The sequence below is a fragment of the Pagrus pagrus genome (assembly GCF_965226575.1).
Source record: "Pagrus pagrus genome assembly, chromosome: 2".
In the NCBI taxonomy this organism is placed as follows: domain Eukaryota; kingdom Metazoa; phylum Chordata; class Actinopteri; order Spariformes; family Sparidae; genus Pagrus; species Pagrus pagrus.
The window spans coordinates 22631976-22649712 of NC_140186.1; the positions used below are offsets into that span (position 1 = coordinate 22631976).

General features: G+C 40.1%; 2 protein-coding genes and 1 pseudogene across 4 annotated transcripts; all 3 read left to right on the forward strand.

The window, feature by feature from the left end:
- The first annotated feature begins 1162 nt into the window (after positions 1-1162).
- On the forward strand, positions 1163-3128 carry LOC311250285 (N-acetylneuraminate-9-phosphate synthase-like; annotated as a pseudogene). The gene is made up of 4 exons (XR_014624945.1): positions 1163-1350; positions 1455-1703; positions 2070-2224; positions 2516-3128. The product of XR_014624945.1 is annotated as an N-acetylneuraminate-9-phosphate synthase-like (transcript).
- Positions 3129-4320: 1192 nt separating this feature from the next.
- On the forward strand, positions 4321-10413 carry LOC311270235 (N-acetylneuraminate-9-phosphate synthase-like). Of its 2 annotated transcripts, XM_084374982.1 has the most exons (7): positions 4321-4469; positions 4543-4634; positions 7871-8086; positions 8166-8265; positions 8403-8557; positions 9193-9459; positions 9540-10413. In XM_084374982.1, the coding sequence occupies exons 1-7, from the start codon at positions 4367-4369 to the stop codon at positions 9735-9737; spliced, it is 1131 nt and encodes a 376-aa protein (XP_084231108.1). In that variant the 5' UTR covers positions 4321-4366; the 3' UTR covers positions 9738-10413. The 2 variants fall into 2 exon arrangements, with proteins under 2 accessions (XP_084231108.1, XP_084231109.1); XM_084374983.1 differs by lacking the exons at positions 4321-4469; positions 4543-4634 and adding an exon at positions 5304-5468.
- Positions 10414-12011: 1598 nt separating this feature from the next.
- On the forward strand, positions 12012-15996 carry LOC311268993 (N-acetylneuraminate-9-phosphate synthase-like). Its single transcript, XM_084372979.1, has 6 exons — positions 12012-12288; positions 13191-13406; positions 13486-13585; positions 13867-14021; positions 14698-14964; positions 15126-15996. Exons 1-6 carry the CDS (start codon positions 12157-12159, stop codon positions 15333-15335), a joined length of 1080 nt encoding a protein of 359 aa, XP_084229105.1. The 5' UTR covers positions 12012-12156; the 3' UTR covers positions 15336-15996.
- Positions 15997-17737: the final 1741 nt, after the last annotated feature.

The window sequence follows — 17737 nt, forward strand, 5'->3', positions numbered from 1 at the left end:
TCTTATTTCCCTTAAAAACAGATTATAAGTCTCACTATTTGTGTTCTCTTTCAAATGTGATAAAGTCATGGTTCTAATTCAGAAACTACATTTGATTCATTCATTTACACAAAACATTGTGTAAAAATGAACATAACCCCCAACCTCTGTCCCCCTGATATTCCGATGTTAAAAAATAAAAAAGCAAAAGTGCTCTCTAATATGCACACATGGTAGATGAAACATAACAAACCCTCTCAGATGTTATTCCAGTGGAGAAAATGAGATGCCGTGCCACATTATGGAGGACTGAAACTGGCAAAATCATAAATAATTAAATAAATAAGTGAATGGCTCAATAATGCCATTGAATTCACCTAAAACTGAAATTAAATCCAGGCATTAATTGATTTATAGCCTACATTTATTTTTCTGTTTGGTGCATTGAATGGCATATTAGTCTATTTATTGAGCCATGTATTTATGTCTTTATTAATTTCTTTATTTTGGCAGATTCAGACCTCGATACCACATAACTGCATGACGACTTTCTGCATCTGGTGCCTTTTTTAAAAATGTTCTACACCCCTGCCCCCGAAACATTCTGAGGCTGCCACCGACGATATGTAAAGGACAAATTACTTTAGTTTTAGCAAGACGGCAGTTTCTGTACTTCTATCCTGTATATTCTGTTGTTGCTGTTTTTTATACACATTTCCCAAAAAATGCCATATTCGTGTCTTGGGAAATATTTGGATCTCCAACAAAATAAAACTAAGTTCCATGGTGTTGAGCATTGAGTTTTTAAAAGTTGACTCACCAGCTGAAAGAGCAGCCCTGTGGTATGTATTGACCTCTTATCTGTCTACTTGTCTTGGCATCATTCTCACTCCACTCCTTCTTTTGTCAAGTGCAATTCAGTTCACCTACAAACACCAAGAAGAGACAATGGGATGAGCCATTGAAACGTTTTAGGTGGGGCTGCTCACAGTTTTGGGACACGTATGAGACTGTAGTCATGAGGTTAAGGTTGTTTTTGATTGTTTTTGTTTGTTTGTGTAAATGGTATATTGTCAGAATTGCAATCCTTTCAGTGGACATTCATGTTTACCAAAAGATTGGAGTGGAGGCGGATTCCCTCAAGCTAACTATAAAAGACTTCGCCTGACTCCCCCATTCCTGCTTACTTGCTTACATCTATCTGACATCTCTTGACTCCTTAACGTCCTCCATCACCAGAATGCCTCTGCAGTTTGAACTCTGTCCTGGTAGGATGATCGGGGACTCCCATCCGTGCTTCATCATTGCTGAAATCGGACAAAACCATCAGGGAGACATAAGATTGCCAAGAAAAGGATCAAGATGGCAAAGGTAAATAAAGGAGTTGAAACTGTGCCAATAAAGAAGATGGCAATGGTTGAAAATAGCACTTTGCACTGCTTCTCTTCTTCCCCTCTTATCTTCTGTCTTCTCAGGACGGTGGTGCTGATTGTGCCAAATTCCAGAAAAGTGAATTAGAGTTCAAATTCAGCAAGAAAGCTTTGGAGCGCCCCTACAACTCAAAGCACTCCTGGGGGGAACTTACAGCGACCACAAGCGTCACTTGGAGTTCAGTCATGAGCAGTACTGGGAACTGAATAAGTGTGCAGCAGAAATCAGTATCTTTCTCACTGCCTCTGGAATGGACGAGGTAAAAAAAACAATCATTTCAAACTATGATCCACGTAACTGGCAGGTCCTGGTCCAGGTGACCTCAAATGGCTCTTACCTGAAACCAACCTTACAGGTTGTCAAAGCAAAAGTAACAAAAGAGGTTTGCAAGCCAAACCATTGATGCATGTTTCATCCCTTTGTAAGTCTTAACTGAAAGATAAAGAGATATGTATCCGTCAACACCCTTTAAACAGAGATTGTCTGATATTTGGAAAAACACTTGCTACTAGGTGTGGTCAAAGTCACTGTGACGTGATTTGAGAGTTTAAAAGTGTTCAGGACACAGACTCTACTAACTCTGCTCATCCCAAGCATCAGGTTGTGACTGAGTTGTACGTCCATCTGTCTTTGTCTATGTACCAATCTGTGTATGTCAGGATGTCCCATGGTGGTGTCCAGTGGGATGCAGTCTATGAAGACGATGTGTCGGGTCTACAAAACTGTGAAGGAGCACAACCAGAACTTCACTATCCTGCAGTGCACCAGCGCCTACCCTCTGGACCCAAAAGACGTCCACCTTAGTGTGATTACAGTAGGTGATGGTCGCATCCAAGACTTTCTGAATATAGGAGCTTCAGCTTGTGGCTAAGTTCTGTCATTAGCGAGGCAAAACTAACATATCAGTTCAAGACAAAGCATGATTGATGTCCAGTTTCTGTTCTAAAATGAAACTGTGCCGCAGTCAGTTTGACGATAACTGAGACGATATGATGATGAAATGTGCACATATTAACTTGTTCAACAGTTTTCTTTCTCAGTCTGTCGTTTTTCATTCATCAGTCACTGATTTTGTTTCTTTCTTCTCTTTTTCTGTTTGTTCCAGTTGGGCAAGTCGGTGGTGGCTAAGGGAGCCATCCTAAAAGGCACAGTGATCCGAAGATCATCATCTGTTGGTATGAAATGTTACAACAGCCTGTAATTGCAGGGTGTGGCCCCGGCTCATACATGACATTTGTGTACTGTCGTACGTGGGATGTGAAGCCACATGTGGATTCTCCATGATGTGACGTCAAAGCTTGTTAAATCATCCAACACTGACATTTCAGTGACGTATGGCCCCTCTGAGCTCTATCTTCTATTCACATCACAGCTGTAATGCAGATGCATGGAAATATTAGCAGGTGATGACAACTGTGTTTGCATCCCTGCACTGTTTGCTTACTGTGCGCCACAGGCCCTGTCGAAATTAAGAAATGTCCCGTGGCAGTCTTATGAAAGTAGTCTCTATCTCTATCTACAATGATCTGTCCCTGCCTGATTTTTCCGGCAGTTAATCATAAAAAAGTGCAATGTTTGGTTACATATGTGTTTGAATAGGTTGCACTGTAATTATATGCATTACCTGTATTTGTGGGGAATAATAATGATGTTAGGATTATATTCTTCTGTTCATGGAGCCACATGTGTCACTTAAATAGCAATCAATGCTTCTCAAATGTTAATCATGCGAATTAAAAGAATGTGGAAAAAGCCTTTAATTTTTCTATTTTGTCTTAATTTCTTAGTTCACTAGTAGCAGTGACAAATATGATAGTAATGGATAGTTCACGAGTGTGGCTTAGGGTGACCAGGTCCCAACAAACCAAATTTGGACCGTCTCCCCTCGTGCTCCCATGTTCAAATAAATGCAGCGAAGGTGCCCTCTTGGATGCCCCTATGGTAGGTAAAACATGATAAAGTGCCCTTTAGGGTGCCCTTCCAGCAGACTAAATGTGGTGAAGTGCGCTCTAGGGTGCCTTTCCAGTGCCCTTTCTACGCACTTGTGCCCCACCGCATACAGCTGGTGTCCTTTTAATATTTTTGATATGTGTGATGTAGCAATGGCAGCAAAGACAGTCACAGTCAATAACAATAACATCGTGTGCACTCCTGCCTGAAGTGGGACACCTGGTCACTCCAGTCTAAAAGCAACATTATGTAGAAATTGGCATTTTGTTTTTATTATATCTTTTCTTTTTATTTTCTCTTTTGTTTTCTTTATATTTGTATTTTCTATTTCTTGTCTATCTGTGGTCCCCATGGCATTCTGTTTACATATTTGTTTTAATTTGTGCTGATACTTAACATTTGGAGACAAAATCTTTCTGTTAATGGTTTTCTGTCTTTTTATTTTATTTTATTTTATTTATTTATTTTTAAAAAAAAATGTTTTGTTGCATTTTGAAGTCAAAGGCTGAAGTGTCTTTTCTTCATCCACTCCTTCACCTGCCTGTCAAACATACACGTAAGCTTATGCTTTTATTTTTAAAGTGTTTCCGGCTATTACGTTGAACTACAAAGCGGAAGTCCGTGCACATCCTTGATGTTCAGCACGATAACGGCTCCGGTCGCCGGCTTCTCCAGGAAGAACTCACTGCTGTCCCTCCGTCCACTCTAGGGTTGCCACCCGTCCCGTAAAATACGGAATCGTCCTTTATTTGGCAATTGATTTGTTCTGTATTTCCATAATGTCTGACATGTCTGTCACACATACATCAACACTAAATCTAACAATAATGATCAAAATAAAACACAGGGAATACTAAGGCCAGCAAAATTGTCGTGGTGGGATCTACGCAGGATCCCCTCGCCCCGGCTCCGGTCCTGTGTGTCTGCGCATGCGTGTGGTGCTGTCACGGTTGCCTACGGGACAGACGCCACACACTGGCGCTGCTCACAAAACCCGCGCTACAAAATGTCCACTACACCACCACGTCCTCAAAAGCGAAAACGCAAAAGTACAGGAAAAAGTACAGATGTGAGTGGGAAGAGGCACATCCTTGGCTGGACAGCGTCAGGTGAGATGTTTACAAGACAAATTGTATAATGTGTCGGCGAGGGTTTTCAGTGGCGCACGACAGCATGCAACAGGAGAGCAACACTGCAGACACGAAAGAACACAGAAGACCCGAGCGTCAGTGTCACAGCTCTTCATACCCCAATCATCTCCTGAGACTGATACGGTATGGGACATTATGTTATGACTGATTTCCTATCTGGTTGTGTTTTTGCCAGAAGATGTCAGTGCATGGGCATAGCCTATTTTAGTAAACTATTGTGGTTTGATTGATTGTTTAGGATGTTGAGTTTTTAAAGTCGAATTAACGATCATTTATTTAATATACAGTAGTATTAGCCAATATAAATATTATATAGCCTATGGCCATTTAAAGAACAAATCATACTAATGGATTAACAGTTAATAGTCTAAATAAATAAATAAATACATTAGTTAAGAGAAAACGTTTATTCTTTAATATATATACATTTCCTAGATTAAAAATGTTTGTAGAGCTTTCTGTGTATTCCGTTTCAAAATGTTTATATTTTTGAGGAATACACACTCCACACAAACAGATTCCATTCAAGATTTAATTAACTGCACTTTATAGGAGAATGTGTTCATTGGTAATAAAGCATTTCAAGCTTTAAGTATGACTAATTGCTTTCTTGATCACCCCTTTACTAAAAACACCAACACAAAATAAAACATATCACTGCTGCAGGCGCCCCGCCCCACAGGAGTCGGCCCGTGGTGGTCATGGCCCCAAGGAGCCGCGGTGGGCGTCCCTTATTTTAATTTCTGAAAGGTGGCAACCCTAGTCCACTCCTCTGCAAGATAAATACATCCACCGGTGGCTTTTTGTTTCCTTTCCTTTGCTAAAATGCCTTTAAAGTTTGAGCTGTGTCCCGGTCGCATGATCGGAGGGAACCACCCCTGCTTCATCATTGCCGAAATTGGACAAAACCACCAGGGAGACATTGAGATTGCCAAGAAAATGATCAAAATGGCAAAGGTAATTATAGGTCTGGGCTATTTTTGGCAAATTTAGGCAATTCTGAGCAACAAACAGGAGAATATGAAGACAAGACCGTTGACAACAACGTTTATTTTGGACCATTTGAGGCTTGAACCCACAACTTCTGGAACCAAAGACTGTCGTCTATCGCTATGAGCTAATTGGCAAGTGGCAATATAATAGTGGCTTTACAAATTGACTAAGCCATTCACTGTTGTGCAGGCAGATTTGAAACCACTGTAAAAAATTCAGTTATCAAGACAAAAAACTGAAAATACACATATTGCAGCATGGAGATGTTGGTAATTTTGAAAATGACTGATTTGCTCCATAAGTCAATAACTGATGTTTAGCTATGTCATTATTGCATTGACTCCAATTGTTCACATGAAAGAAACATTTTAAATGCTGTGAAAAATTCAGTTTTTGAGGCTCAATTTTCAGGACAATCAAGACAACTGTCTTGTGTTTCATGTTGAGGACATCTGATATTTTGACCTGTCATCATCGTCATCCTTGCTGGGCCTTGAACCCACAACCCCTGACACCAAGCACCAGCTCCGAATTCACTGAGCTAAGTGGCTGGATGAGGGATCTGCTGTGTAGCTTCCATTGTCGCCTCAGGGAGTGACTGTCCGGGCAGCTGTTGTCAAGGCAGATTTCAAAAGTGTCAAAATGTCAGAAATTCTGTTACCTGAACAAAAATCTGATAATACATAAATTGCACCTTGACAGCATGGAAATGTTGGTGATTTGTTTTTAACTTAAAGTGTTTTGCTTCATAAGAGAAAAATCTGATGTTTAAAAATGCCACTCTTCCATTGACTCCAGTTGTTCCCATGAGAGCAGAATTCAAAATGTTCTCAAAAATTCAGTTTTTGAGATAAAATTCTGATATTTGCCAAACTCCATCAACCATGACTGCAAAATATTCTCAATTTTTTTCAGGAAAATTGAAAGTGTATTTAGCAAGAATTTGATAGTATATGTTTACAGTACTGTTTACAGTCAAACATTTTGATGCACTGTAGGCTTAATTTTTGATAAATCAAAAATCCGAGAAACAAGTTTTGTGGAGGACGGTCTGAAGATGCTCTCTAGCAAGTTTGGTGACAATTGAGCAAAAATTGTGGGAGGAGAGTTTTACAGGTTTTGAAAAAAACTGAGTGATGGACTTCATAATTTGTAATGAGTTTAAGTGGACTAAAGTTTCAGCAGTATTGGGGCTACAGTTTGGTGAAAGTTTCAAAACTGTAGCATGTACTGTTGATTTTGTAGGTATTTTTAAAGTTTTTAAATTTAAACGCTTATTGTGCCCCCCCCAGGAGGAATATTGACATGTCCTTGGAATTAAGTAAATCTGGCATGGGGCCGGACATTTCTGTAAAGTTTGGTGAGTTTTCGCCCATGGGAAGTATGACTTCCTCGGAAGAAGAAGAAAGAAAGAAAGAAAGAAAGAAAGAATTCCTAGGAATACAATAGGTTCCTGGCAGCTTAGCTGCCCGGACCCTAATAAACTTGACACGCGTGGGTTTCTTCTGAACGTGAATAAGCAAGTTTTTTCTCTTTAACAGCAAACAGGAATGACTGTACTCAGAACTCAATTCAAAAATGTGCCAGTTTAATATCCTGGTCGCAGCACCGCCTTCGTCTGAATCATTACTCTGAATGAAATACACCCTGAGCTACTGTGTGTGTATCGGTCATAATGCCTGAACTAATAGTTCGGATATGAGATGCTAGTTTACATGCAAGAGGCTTCAAAGGATTTTTGTAAAAAAGATGTTCAGGCATGTTGTCGAATGTTAAATTGACAGATTTGTGAATGGAGTCTGGCGTGCTTATTCACGCCTGGGACATAGTGGCCGTAATAGGATGCTGTATCACTCCTGAAGACACATTCAGTTCAACTACCCCACAGACATCAAGGAAGACAAATACATATCTGTGTTATCTTTTATACTTAAAGTATTTATATTGTTATTTATTCTATATTATATATTATTTCCACCTCAGCCCCTGTACTGTTGGCAATGTCTTGTGATGTAAAACCATGTTTGATCATACAAAGCTGCAGTATGTTATGACTTTGGGCTACACAAGAGACAGTAATCATTTCATCTGACTTCACTTCAGTATAATGGGATTATTGCATTCCTTAGTCATTATATTATAGGGTATTTGTCAGCTGCAGAGGCTTATGGGTTAGACTGGTGCCTTAGGTAGTGAGTAAAACTAGATTCACATAATAAACATGTAAAGCTATTTATGAACCATTTAAACTATAACTTATAAACTTATTTGAGTCTTTAGGACCTCTGAAATAAATCACAAAATAAATCATTACTACTCAATATGTTTTCCAAGCTTCTCATCTTTGTCTATCTCCTCCTTCACAGGACTGTGGTGCTGATTGTGCCAAATTCCAGAAGAGTGAATTAGAGTACAGATTCAACAAGAAAGCTTTGGAGCGCCCCTACACCTCCAAACAGTCCTGGGGCAAAACTTACGGTGAACACAAGCGCCATCTGGAGTTCAACCATGAGCAGTACAGGGAGCTGCAGGAATATGCCAAGGAGGTGGGGATCTTCTTCACCGCCTCCGGCATGGATGAGGTAAGAGAAAGACTTCTGATGAAGGCTTAATGGTGTTTGTATCAGGTTTAAGTTTAACCTGAACTTCTTCTGTCTGTAGATGGCAGTGGAGTTCCTCCATGAGCTCAATGTGCCTTTTTTCAAAGTGGCCTCTGGAGATACCAACAACTTCCCCTACCTGGAGAAGACTGCCAAGAAAGGTGAGAGTGGACATATATATATCATAGATCATATATCATTATGAACTGCAGGGAATCTTTAAGAGTAAATAGCAGTGTTGCATTTTGCCCTCTGCCCATGATGGACATAATATTTATCAGGCGGTTGTCTGTGTCAGGACGTCCCATGGTGGTGTCCAGCGGGATGCAGTCCATGGAGACGATGCGTCGGGTCTACAAAACGGTGAAGGAGCACAACCAGAACTTTGCCATCCTGCAGTGCACCAGCGCCTACCCTCTGGAAGCTGAAGATGTCAACCTCAGAGTGATAACGGTGAGAGGAATAAATAAAAGAGGATATCAGAAGGTTGGATTAGAATACAATCGATGTTCATACATTTCATAACCAAGTTGCGTTTTCAAGGGATCCATACATACATGTTTTGTTGCAGTTTGTGTTTTTAGAATGTAAAATATATTTCCCTAAATTGCACTTAAGATGATTAAGATTAAACTTCCTGTTCTGTTGAATATCTGGTGGGTTTTGCAGTAATGTAAAAAGTAAAAAGTAGCAGAAATGCTCTACTTTTGCTCAAACAGCAATCTGCAAAGTAAGTTGTACTAAAGTTGTTAAATACATGTAGTGTAGAGTAGGAAGTATGACATTTCCCTCCGAAATTTAGTGGAGTGGAAGTATAAAACAGCAGAAAAGGGAAATACTCAAGCTCAAGTACTTCAAAAAATTGCACTTGAGTATCCCATCACTGGGATTTCCTTACACCGGACGGAGCCAGGCAAGCTATATCCCGTTTCCAGTCTTTATGTGAGGCTAAGCTAACCAGCAGCTGATTCAAATCAAATATGGCGGTCGTCTCTAACACTCAGCAAGAAAGCAAACCAGCATATTTCCCAAAATGTCAAACTGTTCCTTTAAGAGTAACACTTATTTCTCCTGCTTGTCAACTACAGGAATACCAGAAGGAATTTCCAGATATTCCCATTGGGTATTCCGGCCACGAGTCTGGGATCAATATTTCAGTTGCTGCCGTTGCTCTGGGGGCAAAGGTCATCGAGCGTCATGTGACCTTGGACAAGACGTGGAAAGGAAGTGACCACTCGGCCTCCCTGGTGCCCTCTGAGCTGTTTGAGCTGGTTCGTTCCATCCGCCTGGTGGAGAGGGCGCTGGGGAGCGGCCTCAAGCAGATGTTACCCTGTGAGAAGCCGTGCCACGATAAGGTGAGATATCCTCTCTCCACGAGAAAATACACAAAATGTTAAAAAGTTCTGTTTTACTCCCTTCTTTCTTTCTCCTCCAGCTCGGTAAGTCGGTGGTGGCCAAGGTCAAGATCCCCAAAGGGACTGTCCTGACTCTGGACATGTTGACAGTAAAGGTGGCCGAGCCCATGGGCGTCTTTGCCGAGGACATCTTCCAGCTGGTCGGTAAGAAGGTGACGGAGGATGTGGAGGAGGACGAGAGCGTCACGCCAGAGGCGGTGGACAGCTACGGCAAGTAGGCCAAGTGCTGAGGGGGGCAGAGAGTTTTGAAATGAGTCATGGAAAAGGCACTTAATGTCGGAGGAGATTAAATTGATTCCTCTGGGGATAATTCAGACGGAGCGTAATGTGACACAGGCAGGAGGGTCATGGTAATATTCTTTTGGTGCTGGTGAGATTTCTGACATTGAAGTCGTTGAAGATCAGAACTTGTTGCATAATTGGACATGAAATGATCTGAGAGTTTCAGTGTAACGGCTGTTTAAACATAATTCTTTTGCTCAAATAATTCATTTGTTCTCCTTTGCCAAAGTATTTGTAATGTTCCAGAAGCCGCCTTAACATAATACACTAACTTTTGGGGCAAACAGGCTCTTTGATAAACCTACCATTATCTGACAAGAGGCTCAGCAGTAGTTTCAGCTCAGTGGTCAGCACACGTTGCTGGAGCCGGATGCATAAAACTTGAAGAAATGTGCAACTAACTTATAAAGCCATGTGTATGCATTTTTCATTGTTTTGCAGGCACTGCCTTGTGCCCACTCACAAATAATCTGTTATTGTCATAAAACAGACTCCTGTTTGTCAGCAACAGGTTGTAATTGTGCTTTCAGGATGAAAGATGTTCACGTTCTCTGTTGAAATCAAAGATGTTCTGAAAAGATGAAGCCTCCAAATAAAATATTGTCCATATTCCCTCCTTGATGTTTTCTATGTCTATGCAGCAGCACTTTGGTGTTGAGTTAATAATATAATACACACTGTACCCTGTCTGTCTGAGCATGCATTATTTTAGATCTGGAACTATTCAGTTTTGATCGATCAGATGACGATCTGTGTGTTATCTACAGGCACTAATGCTGCCATTCACCATCTATATTGAAAATATTCTCAAATGTGATGTAAGAACCTAAAAGTCTTCACAGGTAGAGACTCATTTTTGCTGAAATGTAACATTTCCTACAGGCAGGGTAAGTCTTTCAGAGTTTATACATCCTAAAATCAGACTTCTTGTTGGTTAAACTTCTCTAACACTATGGAGGACTGAACATGCCAAAATTAGAAATTACAAAAGAAATAAAAGGCTCAATATTTATTTATACACTTCTGTATTTAAATAAGTTTGTGGAAATAAAAAGGGGGAACATGCAAAGGGAAAATAATACTGAGATAAATATGTAAATAGATTAATTCAAAAGTGAAATTTTTTTTGAATTAATACGAAGGTAAATAAATACAGTGACAAATTAAAGCAGAAATATTCATTTATGTCACATTTTATATATGAATTAATGGCTGCCTTTGTTTTTAATATTATTTTTGGGGCATAATTTATTTATCGAGACATTTATTCATTTATTTATTTCTGATTTGTTTATTTATTTTTGATTATGCCCACGTTTTTGTACAGTCGATGTTACTTGTAAGAAGAGGGAGTAGCTACTTTAACATGCCGCCAGGAAGCTGTCCCTTTAGACTGCATTTCTGAGAATCTACGCCTGCATGGTGTTGTTCTCAACGAGTGTTGGCTCGGCCCAGTGGTTGGTCACTTAAGGCCACATCTTGCTTGTTTTTTGGCAGACAGGTACAGTCAGTTAGTGAGTTAATATCCTCGGTTGCCAGTAAACAGAAGAGGGCAGGTATGTGCTTTATTGGTTGTCCTCAGGTGTACCGTGAATCCCTGTTGCATCACGCTGATCATGGCAGCGGGCAGTGCACGCTGCTGTAAGAGGCTTGTGTCAAAGTAAAGCAGGTGGTGTCCTTTTAATATTGTTTTCACCCTAGGTATTTCAGCTGCTGTTCCCAGTCTTGAAAAAGAAAACCTGTGTGATGTAGCAATGGCAGCAAAGACAGTCACAGTCAATAACAATAACATCGTGTGCACTCCTGCCTGAAGTGGGACACCTGGTCACTCCAGTCTAAAAGCAACATTATGTAGAAATTGGCATTTCGGTTTTATTATATCTTTTCTTTGTATTTTCTCTTTTGTTTTCTTTATATTTGTATTTTCTATTTCTTGTCTATCTGTGGTCCCCATGGCATTCTGTTTACATATTTGTTTTACTTTGTGCTGATACTTAACATTTAGAGACAAAATCTTTCTGTTAATGGTTTTCTGTCTTTTTATGTTATTTTATTTTTTTTATCTATTTTTTTATTTTTTTGTTGCATTTTGAAGTCAAAGGCTGAAGTGTCTTTTCTTCATCCACTCCTTTACCTGCCTGTCAAACATACACGTAAGCTTATGCTTTTATTTTTAAAGTGTTTCCGGCTCTTACGTTGAACTACAAAGCGGAAGTCCGTGCACATCCTTGATGTTCAGCACGATAACGGCTCCGGTCGGCTTCTCCAGGAAGAACTCGCTGCTGTCCGTCCGTCCACTCCTCTGCAAGATAACTACATCCACCGGTGGCGTTTTGTTTCCTTTCCTTTGTTAAAATGCCTTTAAAGTTTGAGCTGTGTCCCGGTCGCATGATCGGAGGGAACCACCCCTGCTTCATCATTGCCGAAATTGGACAAAACCACCAGGGAGACATTGAGATTGCCAAGAAAATGATCAAAATGGCAAAGGTAATAAACTTGACACGCGTGGGTTTCTTCTGAACGTGAATAAGTGAGTTTTTTCTCTTTAACAGCAAACAGGAATGACTGTACTCAGAACTCAATTCAAAAATGTGCCAGTTTAATATCCTGGTCGCAGCACCGCCTTCGTCTGAATCATTACTCTGAATGAAATACACCCTGAGCTACTGTGTGTGTATCGGTCATAATGCCTGAACTAATAGTTCGGATATGAGCTGCTAGTTTACATGCAAGAGGCTTCAAAGGATTTTTGTAAAAAGATGTTCAGGCATGTTGTCGAATGTTAAATTGACAGATTTGTGAATGGAGTCTGGCGTGCTTATTCACGCCTGGGACATAGTGGCCGTAATAGGATGCTGTATCACTCCTGAAGACACACTATTCAGTTGAACTACCCCACAGACATCAAGGAAGACAAATACATATCTGTGTTATCTTTTAAACTTAAAGTATTTATATTGTTATTTATTCTATATTATATATTATTTCCACCTCAGCCCCTGTACTGTTGGCAATGTCTTGTGATGTAAAACCATGTTTGATCATACAAAGCTGCAGTATGTTATGACTTTGGGCTACACAAGAGACAGTAATCATTTCATCTGACTTCACCTCAGTATAATGGGATTATTGCATTCCTTAGTCATTATATTATAGGGTATTTGTCAGCTGCAGAGGCTTATGGGTTAGACTGGTGCCGTAGGTAGTGAGTAAAACTAGATGCACATAATAAACATGTAAAGCTATTTATTAACTATTTAAACTGTAACTTATAAACTTATTTGAGTCTTTAGGACCTCTGAAATAAATCATAAAATAAATCATTACTACTCAATATGTTTTCCAAGCTTCCCATCTTTGTCTAACCTCACGTATCTCCTCCTTCACAGGACTGTGGTGCTGATTGTGCCAAATTCCAGAAGAGTGAATTAGAGTACAAATTCAACAAGAAAGCTTTGGAGCGCCCCTACACCTCCAAACAGTCCTGGGGCAAAACTTACGGTGAACACAAGCGCCATCTGGAGTTCAACCATGAGCAGTACAGGGAGCTGCAGGAATATGCCAAGGAGGTGGGGATCTTCTTCACCGCCTCCGGCATGGATGAGGTAAGAGAAAGACTTCTGATGAAGGCTTAATGGTGTTTGTATCAGGTTTAAGTTTAACCTGAACTTCTTCTGTCTGTAGATGGCAGTGGAGTTCCTCCATGAGCTCGATGTGCCTTTTTTCAAAGTTGGCTCAGGAGATACCAACAACTTCCCCTACCTGGAGAAGACTGCCAAGAAAGGTGAGAGTGGACATATATATATCATAGGTATATGGGAAGGAGTTTCAAGTATGAGACTGATGTATGAGATGTATTTTATGTAAGATAAACAAGGGCTAAAGCAGTTTTATAACTTGTAAAAACTGTAACACAGTGACACAATGATATGCAAAGTATACAAAACACATACTAATGCACAGTAAACAAAAGAAGAAGATGGGCACAAAGAGTAAAGAGCAGTGTTGCATTTTGCCCTCTGCGCATGTCGGACATGATGTTTATCAGGCTGTTGTCTGTGTCAGGACGTCCCATGGTGGTGTCCAGCGGGATGCAGTCCATGGAGACGATGCGTCGGGTCTACAAAACGGTGAAGGAGCACAACCAGAACTTTGCCATCCTGCAGTGCACCAGCGCCTACCCTCTGGAAGCTGAAGATGTCAACCTCAGAGTGATAACGGTGAGAGGAATAAATAAAAGAGGATATCAGAAGGTTGGATTAGAATACAATCAATGTTCATACATTTCATAACCAAGTCGAGTTTTCAAGGGATCCATACATACATGTTTTGTTGCAGTTTGTGTTTTTAGAATGTAAAATATATTTCCCTAAATTGAACTTGAATGATTAAGATTAAACTTCCTGTTCTGTTGAATATCTGGTGGGTTTTGCAGTAATGTAAAAAGTAAAAAGTAGCAGAAATGCTCTACTTTTGCTCAAACAGCAATCTGCAAAGTAAGTTGTAGTAAAGTTGTTAAATACATGTAGTGTAGAGTACAAAGTATGACATTTCCCTCCAAAATTTAGTGGAGTGGAAGTATAAAATAGCAGAAAATGGAAATACTCAAGTTCAAGTACCTCAAAATTGTACTTGAGTATACAGTAGTATTTGAGTAAATGTGCTTTACTGTAAATATCATCATCCCATCACTGGGATTTCCTTACATCGGACGGAGCCAGGCAAGCTATATCCCGTTTCCAGTCTTTATGTGAGGCTAAGCTAACCAGCAGCCGATTCAAATCAAATATGGCAGTCGTCTCTAACACTCAGCAAGAAAGCAAACCAGCATATTTCCCAAAATGTCAAACTGTTCCTTTAAGAGTAACACTTATTTCTCCTGCTTGTCAACTACAGGAATACCAGAAGGAATTTCCAGATATTCCCATTGGGTATTCCGGCCACGAGTCTGGGATCAATATTTCAGTTGCTGCCGTTGCTCTGGGGGCAAAGGTCATCGAGCGTCATGTGACCTTGGACAAGACGTGGAAAGGAAGTGACCACTCGGCCTCCCTGGTGCCCTCTGAGCTGACCGAGCTGGTTCGTTCCATCCGACTGGTGGAGAGGGCGCTGGGGAGCGGCCTCAAGCAGATGTTACCCTGTGAGAAGCCGTGCCACGATAAGGTGAGATATCCCCTCTCCACGAGAAAATACACAAAATGTTAAAAAGTTCTGTTTTTATTGTACTGAAGTGACATTTCACTGTTTAGAAAGGCAGACATTTGTTTCAACTTTGAGCTATGAGAACAATAATAACGTCACTCCCTTCGTTCTTTCTCCTCCAGCTCGGTAAGTCGGTGGTGGCCAAGGTCAAGATCCCCAAAGGGACTGTCCTGACTCTGGACATGTTGACAGTAAAGGTGGCCGAGCCCATGGGCGTCTTTGCCGAGGACATCTTCCAGCTGGTCGGTAAGAAGGTGACGGAGGATGTGGAGGAGGACGAGAGCGTCACGCCAGAGGCGGTGGACAGCTACGGCAAGAAGGCCAAGTGCTGAGGGGGGCAGAGAGTTTTGAAATGAGTCATGGAAAAGGCACTTAATGTCGGAGGAGATTAAATTGATTCCTCTGGGGATAATTCAGACGGAGTGTAATGTGACACAGGCAGGAGGGTCATGGTAATATTCTTTTGGTGCTGGTGAGATTTCTGACATTGAAGTCGTGGAAGATCAGAACTTGTTGCATAATTGGACATGAAATGATCTGAGAGTTTCAGTGTAACGGCTGTTTAAACATAATTCTTTTGCTCAAATAATTCATTTGTTCTCCTTTGCCAAAGTATTTGTAATGTTCCAGAAGCCGCCTTAACATAATACACTAACTTTTGGGGCAAACAGGCTCTTTGATAAACCTACCATTATCTGACAAGAGGCTCAGCAGTAGTTTCAGCTCAGTGGTCAGCACACGTTGCTGGAGCCGGATGCATAAAACTTGAAGAAATGTGCAACTAACTTATAAAGCCATGTGTATGCATTTTTCATTGTTTTGCAGGCACTGCCTTGTGCCCACTCACAAATAATCTGTTATTGTCATAAAACAGACTCCTGTTTGTCAGCAACAGGTTGTAATTGTGCTTTCAGGATGAAAGATGTTCACGTTCTCTGTTGAAATCAAAGATGTTCTGAAAAGATGAAGCCTCCAAATAAAGTATTGTCCATATTCCCTCCTTGATGTTTTCTATGTCTATGCAGCAGCACTTTGGTGTTGAGTTAATAATATAATACACACTGTACCCTGTCTGTCTGAGCATGCATTATTTTAGATCTGGAACTATTCAGTTTTGATCGATCAGACGATCTGTGTGTTAGCTACAGGCACTAATGCTGCCATTCACCATCTATATTGAAAATATTCTCAAATGTGATGTAAGAACCTAAAAGTCTTCACAGGAAGAGACTCATTTTTGCTAAACTGTAACATTTCCTACAGGCAGGGTAAGTCTTTCAGAGTTTATACATCCCAAAATCAGACTTCACCCCCAATTGTTGGTTAAACTTCTCTAACACTATGGAGGACTGAACATGCCAAAATCAGAAATTACAAAAGAAATAAAAGGCTCGATAAACATGTATATTTATTTATACATTTCTGTATTTAAATAAGTTTGTGGAAATAAAAAGGGAACATGCAAAGGGAAAATAATACAGAGATAAATATGTAAATAGATTCATTCAAAAATGAAAAAATAATATGAAACAGGAAAATAAATTGTTGAATTAATACGAAGGTAAATAAATACAGTGACAAATTAAAGCAGAAATATTAATTTATGTCACATTTTGTATATGAATTAATGGCTGCCTTTGTTTTTAATATTATTTTGGGGCATTTAATGGCATAATTATTTATCAAGACATTTATTCATTTATTTATTTCTGATTTATTCATTTATTTTTGATTTTGTCCATGTTTTTGTACAGTCGATGTTACTTGTAAGAAGAGGGAGTAGCTACTTTAACATGCCGCCAGGAAGCTGTCCCTTTAGCCTGCATTTCTGAGAGTCTACGCCTGCATGGTGTTGTTCTCAACGAGTGTTGGCTCGGCCCAGTGGTTGGTCACTTAAGGCCACATCTTGCTTGTTGTTTGGCAGACAGGTACAGTCAGTTTAGTGAGTTAATATCCTCGGTTGCCAGTAAACAGAAGCGGGCAGGTATGTCCTTTATTGGTTGTCCTCAGGTGTACAGTGAATCCCTGTTGCATCACGCTGATCATGGCAGCGGGCAGTGCACGCTGCTGTAAGAGGCTTGTGTCGAAGTAAAGCAGATCACATCCTGATGGATGACACTGCAAATCTGATTGGTGCAGTGAGGTTACGTGAGCTGATGTTTTAAAGTGGTTTGCTAGATTTAAAATGTCTTAATGTCGGTACAATTACACAATAATAATATAAGATTAGTAGTAAGTTTGATTTTTACTTTCAAGATGGTGGATGGTGGTCCAAATGGATCCAACATTATCTTTGATTAAAAATATAATAAACTAATATGAAGAAACCAAATAATAGGTCCTGAACGCAACAATTAGAAACTGCTTTAACCATTGTTGGGATCACAGGTCAAAGAGCAGCTACAGGAGTCAGGATCATCCGTCTGTCAGCTGCAGCAGATCTACCTCTCTGACCATCAACTGCAAACACCAACATTGAAAATTTAAGTTGTAATTTATTTCATCATATAACACTTTATACAGAGTTGAACGATATATGTTTTTACAGTATAATACACGATTCAAGTAGTACATGAATATGATTCCATACTTGTAAAGCGTACAAGGGAAATACAAAAGCATTTGATGGATTCTTACAGTTGTTTCTAAACACATTCATTCATACACGCACATTTCTCACACTCACATGAAAGAAAGAAAGAATTTAGAAATGACACTGCAGAGGACAGGCTAC

Excerpts from the sequence above, each read along its gene's own strand:
- LOC311270235 (XM_084374982.1), top strand. The coding sequence starts at position 4,367 with ATGTCCACTACACCACCACGTCCTCAAAAGCGAAAACGCAAAAGTACA. Across the intron at positions 8,266-8,402 it reads GGAGAAGACTGCCAAGAAAG|GACGTCCCATGGTGGTGTCC; the intron begins GTGAGAGTGGAC and ends TGTCTGTGTCAG. Across the intron at positions 8,558-9,192 it reads TCAACCTCAGAGTGATAACG|GAATACCAGAAGGAATTTCC; the intron begins GTGAGAGGAATA and ends TGTCAACTACAG.
- LOC311268993 (XM_084372979.1), top strand. The coding sequence starts at position 12,157 with ATGCCTTTAAAGTTTGAGCTGTGTCCCGGTCGCATGATCGGAGGGAAC. Across the intron at positions 13,586-13,866 it reads GGAGAAGACTGCCAAGAAAG|GACGTCCCATGGTGGTGTCC; the intron begins GTGAGAGTGGAC and ends TGTCTGTGTCAG. Across the intron at positions 14,022-14,697 it reads TCAACCTCAGAGTGATAACG|GAATACCAGAAGGAATTTCC; the intron begins GTGAGAGGAATA and ends TGTCAACTACAG.